This window comes from Falco peregrinus, chromosome 9, assembly GCF_023634155.1.
Source record: "Falco peregrinus isolate bFalPer1 chromosome 9, bFalPer1.pri, whole genome shotgun sequence".
NCBI lineage: Eukaryota > Metazoa > Chordata > Aves > Falconiformes > Falconidae > Falco > Falco peregrinus.
Genome location: NC_073729.1, coordinates 38,209,792 through 38,222,737, shown reverse-complemented (window position 1 = coordinate 38,222,737; position 12,946 = coordinate 38,209,792). Strand labels below are relative to the sequence as shown.

Sequence of the window (12,946 nt, the reverse complement as noted above, 5' to 3'; positions counted from 1 at the left end):
ATGTATCTGCTTGCTATTTATTTGAGACTCTCTGTGGGATCAAATGTATCAAAAGCAGGAAGATGCACATCCTACTATTATGCTGCTTTTCTTTACAACTGGACCACAGGACACTACCTTGTGCAGCGCACTGTTACAACTCACTCTTGCCAAATTACTTGCTCTTAAAATTTCTGGAATGCAAAATGAAGACACCTACATGCCCTCATATACCTCCCTTTCATGTAGCCAAAGACTATCAAAGCTAGAAAGCCCAGCACATCATCACCTACAGCCTTCCCTACCAGCCTGCCCTGCTCCTTGCGGCAGCGCTGCAGCAGGATGGGTCGTGGCTGTCTGCGACCGCCTCCCTGGCCACGAAGGAGCCCTGCCCTACACATTTCAGAAGTGGAAGCATAATGAGTTAGGCACTGAAAGAGATGAGCTGGTATCTCAGTTTCCAGGGTTTCCAAGTCACCCTGAAGCTGCACTCTATCTGCACGCTGGCCACTTGGCTCTAGCTGAGTTACTTTGAGCAGGTTTCCACAGCTGGCTGTAGAGTGTGTACTCCTTCAGATTTAATCTGAAATCACATGGCCTGTTTGCAGCTGTGTTGAGCTGAGAGGCCATACCATGACCATATATCATTATACAGCAGGTATTTGAAATACTTTTTTCAAGGTCTATTAAATTAGCATGCTTTCTTTTATTTTGGCCATGCGGCATTTCTGCACCTGTAAAATGTACATAACAGCTCCTGAATTTTATTTTAGTACTAGATACACCAATTAACAATTGTCACTAAGGACCACTTGCTATAGATGATGTGAGTCATCTCAGTCCCAAACTACAATGTCCATAGGAAAATTAATTCCATCCCCATGAAGGAATCTTGACACTATACAGAAAACGCAGGTTGGGGCTACACACTGAATAACCAAGAGAGAAAAATAAAATAATGAACAGTTGCTTAGTACTTGTATGCCAACAACTGTGCACTGAACTGGACATCTGCCTCTGGAAAAGTGTAAACTTCAGGTTAAAGACTTAAAATGATTATTCAAAGGAATGGGACTGGTGGAACCAGAGCCACACCAGTAGCTTAATGTGCCACTGCTACATTTTGTTTGCTTCCTTTTAAGAATTTAACTTTGAAATTTGGATAGCCCTGTGCTGGAATTCTCTGTGCAGTTTTCCCATTTTTTTTTCTAAAGCAGACTGGAAACAATCCTCAGAAGTTCCATCAGGTGGATTCTTGTCAATGTCCCTGAATAATGCTACAGCAGCAGTAGTCTACCACCTGTGCTGGTACGGGTAAACCGTCAACAGCAAACGGTTACAGGACAGCTGGCCAATAAAGAATATGCTGGCCAAAGAGGAATGAAGAAATTCAGCAATCTCATATTTCCGCTAAGCAGGTACATTCATTCCTTATCTCTCAATATTATTCATTTGCCTCTTTCCTCTCAAAAGCTTTGGATATTTCTCCTTCCTAATCTCTCCTAGGCAAAGAAGATCAGCACTGCTTGGGCCTGTTATCATCAGACCCAGAAAGCACCAGATTCCTCCCTCTAAATTCTAGCTGCAGCTTCAAGAGAGAAGTCCAGCACAACTCCAGGCAGAAACATGTCAGGATATACATATAATTAGAGAAACAACCCCCCAGCAAATATCTACTGCACATGTTATACGGATGCTTTTAATTCTTCTGAAAGTACTTCCCAACCTCTGATCACAACTGTCAGACTGCTTAAAAAAGGCAGCGTCCCCTTCCAATGGCTGTGGCAAACTCTATGCTTCCTTTACCCAGTAAAGGTAAAAACCAGTACTGCTATAATTGGGTTTATAACTGAGCTGGGATGTTTGCATGGGGTTTTTTTAGTCTTGAACAAACCTTCTGTGGCAGACTTGTCAGTGGGCTATCATTTAACTCTTGAGAGAAATCACCAGAATATGAAACAATGCAGATCCTTTCTCACCCCATACTTCCTGAAAAAATATTGACAAGCTGCCTGTGGAGCTTCCCCATGCCCCTTATAAAAGCAATGTAATACTAAACCTACGCTGTTTGTTCTAGTTGTTGATTATTTTTCTTCTTCCTTGGAGGCTTCTTCTTCTTCGGCTTGTTGGCATTCTGATTATTTTGTTTGTTGTTCACACCAAAGTGTCCTGCCGATATATCGCTTTGTAGAAGGTTAACCAAGAGCGGACTTGTGAGTGTAACATCTTTATTGACAGGAAAAACAGGATTCTGCCCACAGGAAATCTGATTCCCATTTGGCGTTCCACTAAACCCTGTACTGAAAGGGAGCCCATGACCAGAGAAATGACTCCCTGAAGCATTGTTGTTTCCTTGCATTGCTTGCATATGAGAAGGCACCATGTTTGGCTGCTGCACAGAAACATCGGGCAACATCTGTGTCAAGTTCACATCATTACTTGTTGTAGTAGTAGTGTCCCCAAGTTGCTGAGAAATGTGAGGACCAGGTCCAGTGGGTCTTAAAACCTGCCCTTGAATTCCCATAACCTGAGAAGGATTACCATTCACAGGGCCTTGCTGTGCCATCATCTGCCCAGTGAACTGCACCATGTTTCCTTGCATGTTTGGGGTTGGTCCTCTCATCAGTTGAGCTGGCCCCGTCATAACATTGGACTGATTTTGAGTACTAAAAGGTTGTTTATTTCCTTGCATCTGAGTGGTCATCATCTGTTCCATCATTGAGTTTTGCTGTAACAAGACCTGGCCCTGAGGTCCCATCATCTGACTGTGTGTAGACATCATCTGTTGTCCCTGCTGGGGAATCATCTGTTTGGGTGGGGTCATCCTTTGGGGAGAAGGACCAAGATTTTGGTTTTGTGGTGTCACCATCATTTGGCCTTGCGGCATGAGCTGAGTTCGAGAAAGTATCATCTGGTTTTGAGGGTTCAGCGATCCCTGAGCCTGAATATTTACCATCTGTCCTTGAGAGGATACAATTTGCTGATGCATTCCCATAAGCTGAGACTGTGGTCCTTGCTGAGGCTGCCCCTGTATGTTGCCCATGTTAACTTGTGGCACCCCACTAGCACCAGCCTGCTGGTTGTTCATATTTCCGTGAAGTCCCATTAGATTGGTCTGCATCATATTAGGTGGGCCATGTGGTGCTTGCATCTGATTTTGAGGAGGTCCAGATCCTTGGCCACCTTAAAAAAAAAAAAAAAATCCAGTAAGAAACTAATTGGAGTGGTATAAGTTTTTACAACTTTTGATGTTGAGTAAGTACTTCAAAATTGTTTTCCTCCCTTTTCCAATGAACTTGAATATCTGACGTGTTTGCAGTCCTGTGATGCAATGTTTGATGCTACAGATACATGTTAGTTGTCAAAACAGAACATCATACATCTCAAAATTAACACTTAGACTGGTAGTTCCGGTGCACCTCACTGCAGAAGACATAACAGAAATTTAATTTCAGTTGTTATCTGTACATAAGTTTGAAAATCTTCCATAATACGACCTAACTCAACAGAATAATTTCTAACCAAAATAAGCTTCAAACCTTGAGGTTTATTTTATAATGGGTTAAAAGAATAAATACACATGGGGTACTGATGAAATGACTTGATCAGGTTATCTATAATCCAGACAACAGACAAATCATCGAATTCTTAAATGGAGACATTTGTGAACTAAAGATTTAATTTTTACAGGAGTGACTCTAAGTAGACTTCCAAAGCTTTCAAAGGAACTAATAAACAATCTTTTCAAAGCAGAACAAGATTCTAACACCACTTTTTTTTCTGCACAAGTTCCTTTTGTGTTGTATCTTTATTACCCATAGCCTTCAAATTTCAGTGCTACTTCCATTTGATTTCTTAACAGATACTATTTAGTACCCAGCCCAAATCCACAACAGTTAGGTTGATTGAAAAACATGATCAGCCTCATGCTTTTCTTTTCCTCCTTTAGCAATACACACAGAATGCCCCTGCAGACCCTGCTAGCTAACTCCCTGTTCATGACAAGAGTTTAATGTTTTAGTATCTGTGTTACACAAGTAAAGGTGTAATTTTCTACCAAAAGAATGGAAAAAACTGAGGAACACCACATTCCAAACAAACCTGTGTGCTGCACATTTTGGCTAGTTTGCAGCTGCGGTGCTCCGCTGCTCACCGGTGTTCCTGGAGCTGTGGAAGGCACCTGACCTTGCATGAAGCTCTGGTTAGCCTGGCCTGCAGGGAACCCTGGGGGGAGGCGCTTAGGCATTCCTGAACACAAGAATTTTCTTATTAGTAAGTATGAACAACAGGAAGCAAAAAAAGAAAAAAATCTACAATTGGGAGTATGAGAGGAAGAATCTTATCTTTGAGTCACATTACAGGTTTAGGCAGAAAGCGTTTTTTGTCAATATACACTTTGTGTATTTTGTCAATAACCCACTGAAGACATTTATAGTTCTTATCTGTGCAAAAATTCTGCCTAACAAGCTACTATGACTCAGTTCAAACTACAATCTAAGTACAAAACTTATCCCACAGAGAAGGCAAAAAGTCCATGTTAGACTTCTTAGAAACTAGAAATTAAAGTAACATAGTTTGTTGTTTTCTTCTCTACTGCATCTCAACTCTGATCAGGCCCTTAACTTAATCCATGCATGCAAACACAAGTAATGCACATTTTTGTTACAGATGTGTTCCTCTCAGCAACAACTCTCACTGTAACACACCAGGTACACACTCCTTCGCACTCCTTTGTGTATGCACATTCAAAATAACTTCTCAGACCAGAGCGGGCCGAATAACCTCATGAGACAGCATGTCCAGAGTCCAAGATGGCTGCTCATTCAAGTAATCCTGCGATTCCTACTGCAAGAGCAAGTAATTTATCAGGCCCCTATCTGGCACAACACTCACACTGTGACATACCAAAACAGCACCGCTGCCCTGGGACAGAAAGTAAAACCTTCCCTCTACCTATCAACATGAGCAGCACTAGCAACACAGCAGCATAAATGGATTTAACAGAACCCATTTCTTTTTAACTCACTGCCAAATAGATGATGCCACAGACCTAGAAACAACCCTGCCCTCCCTTTTTTTCTGACCCACGATACACTGCCAGAATTTGATTTTGGTTCCTTCTACAGTGACAGCTTTCTTGCACACTTAATTGTATTGCTTGTGTTAATTAACGTGGTCTTAGTTTTGTAATTAATATTTCAAGACAGTCAAGTTTACAGGTCAAATGACACACCTGCAAACATGGAACATACACCCCGAAACATCACATCACTGGACTCTCCAGTTTTAGGTCTGCTAAACTTTCCCAAAAGTTTTGCACATAGAAATGCCTGAACTGAGAAAAAAAACAGTGTTAACTTGGCCTACTCCAAATCTCATACAAATTCTGATTTGCTAAATTAACTCAGTGAAATGGAAAGCATTTGAATGTATTCATGTACACCAAACCTTTAAATGTTAGATGGCTTAAAAATTAAAAAATATGTAATTACAACTTAATTAACATATAAATTGCAGCAAGGAATGAGCATGCACAGAAGCCAGGCAAAAAATCTCAGCAAGTGGAAGCAACACAGCTTTGCTGAAACCAACAGAAACTTGTCTTTTTAAATCAGCTGAGGATGTAACTCACAGCAGCATCACCGATTTTAGCGGTAAGGTCTACAGTGAGGCCAAATAATATATTCTGATAGCTTATTTGGAGTAACATTTTTGACTCACAAAAAGTAGCGTTTTGTTTGTAGTAGGTTGATTTAGAAAGGAAGGAGAATACAGAGGTTATACTATCAAGAGGTCATGGCTATGCTACCTAGAGGAAATGATTCCTGACGGGGACACATGACTGGTCAGACAATACTGTAGGGAAATATGACTATAATAAACAATAAGTAACTGCTTCCAGATGGAGACAAGATAAGGTATACCAAGTATAGGGCACTGGCAGATCCTAAGAGCAGTCTGAAAGAGCAGAACCTTGCAACTGAGAGACAATTCACCTGGATCCAAATGAGACCCATGGTACAAACAGTGAAACCAAGAACCTTGTCCAGGTCAGCAGACTTAAGAAATGGGTATTCCTTACAGCTTTTTGGACAGATTTCAGACGTACAATGTGAGAACGCAAGAAACTAGAATATATATGTGTGTGTAGGTGGCTCATATTTTGAGCATGTGGCTCATTGTGTAAGCACAGGAAGAAAATACTTCAAAGGCTTAAGCAAGAGCTTGTGTATGGGTACCTGAGGGCAGCCATTCAAGAGAAAGATGAACAAACAAGTGAACAGAAAGAAGTGCTACAAGTCTGGCACAGAACTACAAAAGGCTCAAGGGGAAAAAAACACCAAGGACACAAAAGAGATCTTGGGACTGACAAATTAAATTCCTTTACTGTTAGAGAAGAATTCTAGGAGTATTAAGTAAAAGATGTGAGTGCCAAGGTCCAAGAAAAAAAACCTAAAGACAACACAGCCAAAGGCACAGCTAAAACATCCCTTGACCTCTTAAATTTTAGAATAGGGAGTACAACAGCATGGCAGTAATAGCTCTTTCCTCTTTCGTATGGAAAGAAATCAATGACAAATAAAGACAGGGTCAAGAAGAGACATCCACAACTTAGAAAGGAAGATGCAAAATAATGCCTCACTTCTGTAGCAGAAAATGTACATGGTGGAAGAGGAAGCTGAAGAGAGAAAGAAAATGTTCATTTGTTCTTAACATGCTCTGTCTCTCTCTCTTTCTCAAAATAAAAAATATCCACCATCACCAATCCTCCCCACCCCCAAAAAAAGAACAACCCGAAAACAAAAAACTCACACCATCTCCGAATAACCTGCTTAAAGGTAACAGAAGAATCGTGAAGAGTAAGACTGGCAGACCTAAGGAGCAATTGCATACAGCAATTTCTTTCTGTGGTGGCCCTGTGTCTACCCTTAGGTTATCACTGTGACACTGCAGGACAGAGATAGCTAGTAGAAATGAAGTGACACTGATGCTAAAATTCACCCATATCCACTTTATACTCTATCTATGCCTTTATCCTGTCTTTCAAAGGATCTTTTCAAAACTAACAGCAACATTAGTTCTAGCCATTTTATGTTTCTTCTCCTTTTAAAATAAAAGGTCTCAGTACTTCTTACCTCCTAAACCAGGATGTAAACCTTGTGGACCTTGGTTTTGCTGCTGCATCACCATGAAGTTGGGGGGTACATTCCCCTGTTGCACCATAGGATTACGACTAGGAGAACTAACAGGCTGCTGAAATCCCTGGGGAAGTGTGCTACTCTGGGGAGGCCTTGGTCCCATCTGCTGCTGCGTCTGGTTAACTGTTGGAGATGATGCAGGAGATCCCTGCTGGAAGGAGGAGGGAGAGGAAGCAGGAGACTTGCTGGTCAGGTGGGGTTGTTGTAGTGGTGTAGGAACCCGTGAGGGCCCCCCCTGAAGGCTTTTCATTTGAGGAGCAGTAAACTGGCCAGGATTGCTCATTTGGGGAAAGTTTGAGTGAGCCTGGGAAGCTTGCTGGCTTCCAAAAGGATATGGAGGTGGAGGATGAGTAGGAGTTTGTACTGTTGCTAGAGGTGGTCTTGCTTGAAGTTGCTGCTGCATTTGTCCAGGCAATGGGGCCTTTTTCCAACCCTGGTTTACTGTCAATGTACCCAACGCTCCCTGGGTTGGAGGAGGCTGAATTGCTCCAGAAGGAAGCTGGTTCCAGCCAGGGGGAACTGGAACTTGTGCTGGTGAAGTAAATGAAGGTCGAATACCCTGCTGTGGCTGCTGATGTGGCTGGGGAGGACGTGTCTGCAACTGCGTCTGCTGCTGTAGCTGCTGAAAGTTGGCTGAGTTCATCTGCCTGTTTACAGGAACTGACTGCATTGAATGGAGCTGGGGAGCTAAAGATCCAGGTGGATGATTTTGCTGCTGGATATTTAGCCCAGATAAAAGTGGGTCCATTGCATCTATTAAAATAGCAAAGAAAAGTAAAAAAAAAAAAAAAAAAAAATAATAACCTCCTGTAGACAAAACCCACCCCAAAACAGGAAAGGGTAAATTGCTTGCTTGCATTTGCTTACTCTGCACAAAAATTCACATTCCTGTATTCCAATTTCTCCGACAGACAGAACAGGCAATGCTCTAAAAGTTTTCAAAATGTTTGAGAATCCTGAGAAGCCAGGTCTTACCAATTTATAACCTCTACAATAAAGAATGACAGCTCCGCAGTGCTTGTTGCTACAGACTAAAGTCTTCTAGACACATAGAATCACAGAATATCTCAGGTTGGAAGGGATCGATAAGGATCACTGACACAACTCCCTGCTCATTGCAGTACCTAAAACTAAACCATATGACTAAAAGCATCATCCAGACACTCCTTGAACTCTGTCAGGCTTGGTGCCATGACCACTTCCCTGGGCAGCCTGTTCCAGGGACCGACCACCCTCCCAGTGAAGAGAACCTTTTCCTAATGTCCAGTCTGAACTTCCCCTGACACAGCTTTATTCAGTTTCCTCGTGTCCTATCGCTGGTCACCAGAGAGTGGAGAACAGCACCTCCCCTCCTCTGCCCACCTTGAGGAAGGTGCAGACGGTGATGAGAGCACCCCTCAGCCTCTTCTTCTCCAAGCTGAACAAGCCAAGTGACCTCAGCCACTCCTCCTAAGTCTTGCCCTTGAGACCTTTCACCATCTTGGTCACCCTCCTCCGGACACACTCTCGTAGCCCGATGTCGTCCTCCGCTGGCGGTGCCACAGCTGCGCACAGAACCCGCGGTGGGACCGCACCAGTGCAGCATGGGGTGGCCAGCCGCCTCACTGGGGCACCTCGCTGTGCCATGCCCGGCGCACCCCTGGACACAGCTGGCCTTTGGGCTGCGGACGCACGCTGCCCACTCGTGTTCCACTTGCCACCGGCCCAGACCCCCAGAGCTCTTTCCGCAGGGCTGCTCGCCAGCCTCTCATCCCCCTGTTCGTATGTATAACCCACTTGTTGGGGCTATTGTCCCTACCAGTTAAAAAAAGTGGCAGAACAAGGAAGTAAGGTAGTATCATAAACTAATATTCCCAGAATATTTAAAACATTTATGAAAAATGCTGTCTGTAAGAATAAACACTGCAGAGGTCCACTGAAGCTGACAAGTACTGCCACCATTTTGTGGAGGGACAAATAACTCCCTTTCTTTTTCTGTAGCCCCAAAATGTAAATAACTTGTACTGGCAGAATTGTGAAGAATAAACCCTAAACATTCACACATCCCAGATCCCCAGTCCTCAAACTTCCAGTCTACCTACCCCTCCTGAAAAGCACTTGTGCTCAGTCCGGTGCATTTGCTTCCTACCAGAGACATCTGCCTCATTCAGCCGATCCTTCTCTTGCCTTTATCAAAAGGCAAAGTTCAGTCACAACAGTTCTACTGCACAAACATCACTGCTGCTGCTCAATGCATTTGAACAAAATACCAAGCAAGCTGGTGACAGGCATCCAAAGTATTTGAAAAGTTTTACCAGATTAATAGAAGCAGGGAGGCGTCACAGAAGGAGTAATTTCCAGAAAGGGCAGAGGAAATACTCCAGGACAGTTCTGGAATACTCTTATGATTACATGCTCAAGCCTGTGTTCTGAAGAATCAAAATTCAAGAACACTTTCAGGTCAGTATTGTGACTAAATTTTTACCACCTGGCTGTGAGGAAGGCCGAGGTGTTCTTGGCTGCAGCTCAGTACTAGCACCACTTGCCACCATAGAGGAGGGCACACTTCCACTCTGGGACATCATGACAGCTGCAGCGTTGCTCATTCTTATTAAACCTTAAGAAATAAAAATAGAAATTAACAAGTCTTGCAATTTTTACATAGAGAAGAATTTTAGATACTTTTTTAACAAGAAAAAAAATTGTATTTGTTAATAAAACATTTCTTTAGACTTAAAGAATTCTTTGTCCAAAATAACCTGAGGACACATATCTCTGTCTGAAAGTTTAGATTCCCTGGTATAAAACAAGTTAAGGTCATGCTGAAGCTTTTCTTTTAGCACCAAACCTTTAAAAAGGCATCAGAAGGAAACACTACCAACTCTTGAATTATTTGAGCATGACTTGCCTCCGGAGTTACCAAGTGACAAGACAGTATCAAAGTTGTACATGTACTAAGGTTTTTGCAAAATCTGAAACTAGAAAGTAACTGAGGTGTTGTAAGAGAAGAATTTCAATGTTTCACTTCCAGAGGCTACTTTTTTATAAAATGGTTTATATTGTTGACCTATTGGTTATATTATTGTTACATTTATACCCTTGACCTGCAGGAAATGAAGCTCATGATCATCACAGGGAAGATCAGAGCAGCCACTTTCAGAGTAAACCTTCCTTTACATGTCTCACATTCCTTGTTAAGCACAATGATTTAACTACTCTTTAATCAGGTTTCTACAGAGGTGAAATGTTCTTTCCATTCCTTCTCCTCAACAGCCATACAAGCATCTTACAATACCACTGATGAAAAACACTTCCAGGTTTTTTTAATTGCTTTAAATTATTTACCAAGATACTAATTAGTTTATTTTGCCTGACGATTCAGCTATTAAAATAAATTACGTAGTAGCTTTCTTTTAACTTTTCACCAAAAAAATGACTCTTGTAGTTAACGATTTATCATGCATATACAATGCTCTAAAATGCAGAGTTTAATAAAGCTACACCCCTCCACAAAAATTATCTATAATCAGACCTTAAAAGTTTACCAGAAAATAGAGACTAACAATGACAGTTTCTTGCCCTTCCCATAATTATAATGGATTTAATCTAAAATAGTTTATTATTATACACTGAATAAAGGATTATGCTCATCTTCATTAAAGGTAGCCAAACAAAACTGTGATAACTTGTGTGCAATTCAAAGTGAATTCACTATACTAGACTCATGTACTTTAATAGTTTTTACATAAAACAAAAAACAACAAAACCCAAACCACCAAAACCAAAACAAATCAATCTGCCCCACCTAAATCACTCCAGTGTTTGTGGGACAAAACAGCCAGCTATTTAGATTACACAATGTGGGACGTGGTTTGACAGTACAGAAACAAGAACAGACCTTAATTAAAATGGCAATTAAAATTCTGCAAACAATAGTCGCTATAATCAGTGAAATGTTATGATTAGCTTAGTAACAGATTTCAAAGTGTATAAAGCTAAGCAAATAAACATCGGGGAAATTTACCTTGTCCCCCTTGCATGGGAAACCCTGTTTCCATTCGCATGGAGTTGCTCGCTCCCAGGGGCCCGTTGATCCGGACATCTTGGCTTCTGTTTTGAGCTAAAGCTAAATTGATAGCACCTTCCCCTAAAAGTAAGGCACAACTGGCGTGAATTGAATGATACACAGAAAAGCAGAATACAGATGCTTTCAAAAGGACATTTAAAAGGTGTCAAGGAAAGAAGAACAAACTTCACCTATGTTGCACGCTTTAGGACAGTTATGCATTGCACTACCCTTATTTTCTGGATTTCAATTTTAACAAAAACAAACACCATGACAAGCATTAAATGCCCTTGGTTTCATCCTGAGAGTGTCCTGAGAGGACAACTGTCAGAATGGGTATTTTAACTGCAAAATCCACTGAAAACTTGTTTTTAAGAAAGCCACATAAGAAACAATTAGGGGAAAAAAATGAGGGCACACTTTGCTAGCTAACACTGATAATTTTTTCAGGAGATTTCCTAACGCTCAGAGGATTTTCAGCTGTTGTATTTATTATTAAACCTATTCTTGAAAGAACAGAGGTCTTAAGCTATATTTCCACAGAAGTCATTCTCCAAATTACAGAATTAGAAGTATTGAAACAAAGTACACAAAATCGCTGGTTGAGTATACTTAAATTTTAGCTTAATGCCTTTGGAAGCAAATTAGGTGTGAAATACCTTCAATCTGAACCGAGAGTATTCCCAGGTCACGGAGCTGTTGGTTATTATTTTGAGCCAGAATTCGCAACCGCTCAGCAGCTTCACGGGGTATATTGAAGGTAACGCGGACACTGTTCCAAGGCTCTATCTTCTGCAGTTTTAACTGGTTGGATTCTTAAAAGAAAAACAGTCAAGAGTCAGTGCAAAGGCAGCTTTCAAACATGTGTGATGAAATAACTTGGTAAAAAATCACAGCTGAAAAAACTGAAATAATTACTTGGCTTTGAACATTATCAGTGGTTAGTTTCAGGTACAGAAGATCTCTCCAGCACAGGTGTTCAGTGACTGATCCTGCCAAACCACTTCAGGTATTTTCCAAAAATTAGCAATTTTTCTGCTGCTACAGTAACGGTATTATTAAACTTGTCCTCTTTCTACCTACAAACAGTTTTTTCCTGGAAACATGACAGGAGTAGTTTTAAAAAAATCTCCTTTTGAGGAGTTTTGAGCAGTCCTATTCTTTTATTAATGTTCCAATATTTTACATATAAAAAAATGCATTATCAGTTTCAGTATTTCTAGATATTAGTACCAAAGCTTCTCATTTTTCAAACGTGACATCTGTTAAGTCTAAACCAATTTTATTTACTAACTTGACAATCGAGTCAATTGAGTGCAGACAATTGAAAAAACAAGCAATGCAATGAACATTTTAAAACGTAATCTAGAAAACTAGTTTTGCTTAAACATAAAGACCGCCTGCCTGAAGAAGAAAGGTGCATTCTTCCTTGTACAGTTTTTTGTATTGTACAGGGGTTTCTTTGTACAACAACATTGTACAGTTGATTTCCAAAGACCATGGAACAGAAGAGCAGCATGCTGGGAGGGCAACCTGTAGCTATCAGGAAAGGCTTGGTTCACAAACAGCAGAGAGAGGGAGAGGGAGTGTGTACGGGCAATTCCCTGGCTTCTAGACCGCGATTATATGACATCATGCCAAGTCAGATCAGTGCTGCTGTGGTCCCAGTCCCCGAGGCTCTTCTAGTTACGTGTTCCTGTCACTGCACTTCAGGCAACCCACC

General features: G+C 41.3%; 1 protein-coding gene across 4 annotated transcripts in view; it reads right to left on the bottom strand.

Moving 5' to 3' along the window:
* Positions 1-12,946, bottom strand: part of NCOA6 (nuclear receptor coactivator 6) — a 45,644-nt gene that overhangs the window by 18,959 nt on the left and 13,739 nt on the right. For all 4 annotated transcript variants that reach the window (XR_008748861.1, XM_055814693.1, XM_055814694.1 and 1 more), the window contains exons 5-10: positions 11,883-12,038; positions 11,182-11,304; positions 9,646-9,774; positions 7,116-7,931; positions 4,081-4,227; positions 2,043-3,162 (exon numbers count right to left, since the gene is read on the bottom strand). Coding sequence is in view for 3 of the 4 variants with exons in the window: in XM_055814693.1 (XP_055670668.1) it covers positions 2,043-3,162; positions 4,081-4,227; positions 7,116-7,931; positions 9,646-9,774; positions 11,182-11,304; positions 11,883-12,038 (2,491 nt within the window). In the remaining variant the exon portion in view is untranslated. The remainder of the gene's footprint in view (positions 1-2,042; positions 3,163-4,080; positions 4,228-7,115; positions 7,932-9,645; positions 9,775-11,181; positions 11,305-11,882; positions 12,039-12,946) is intronic.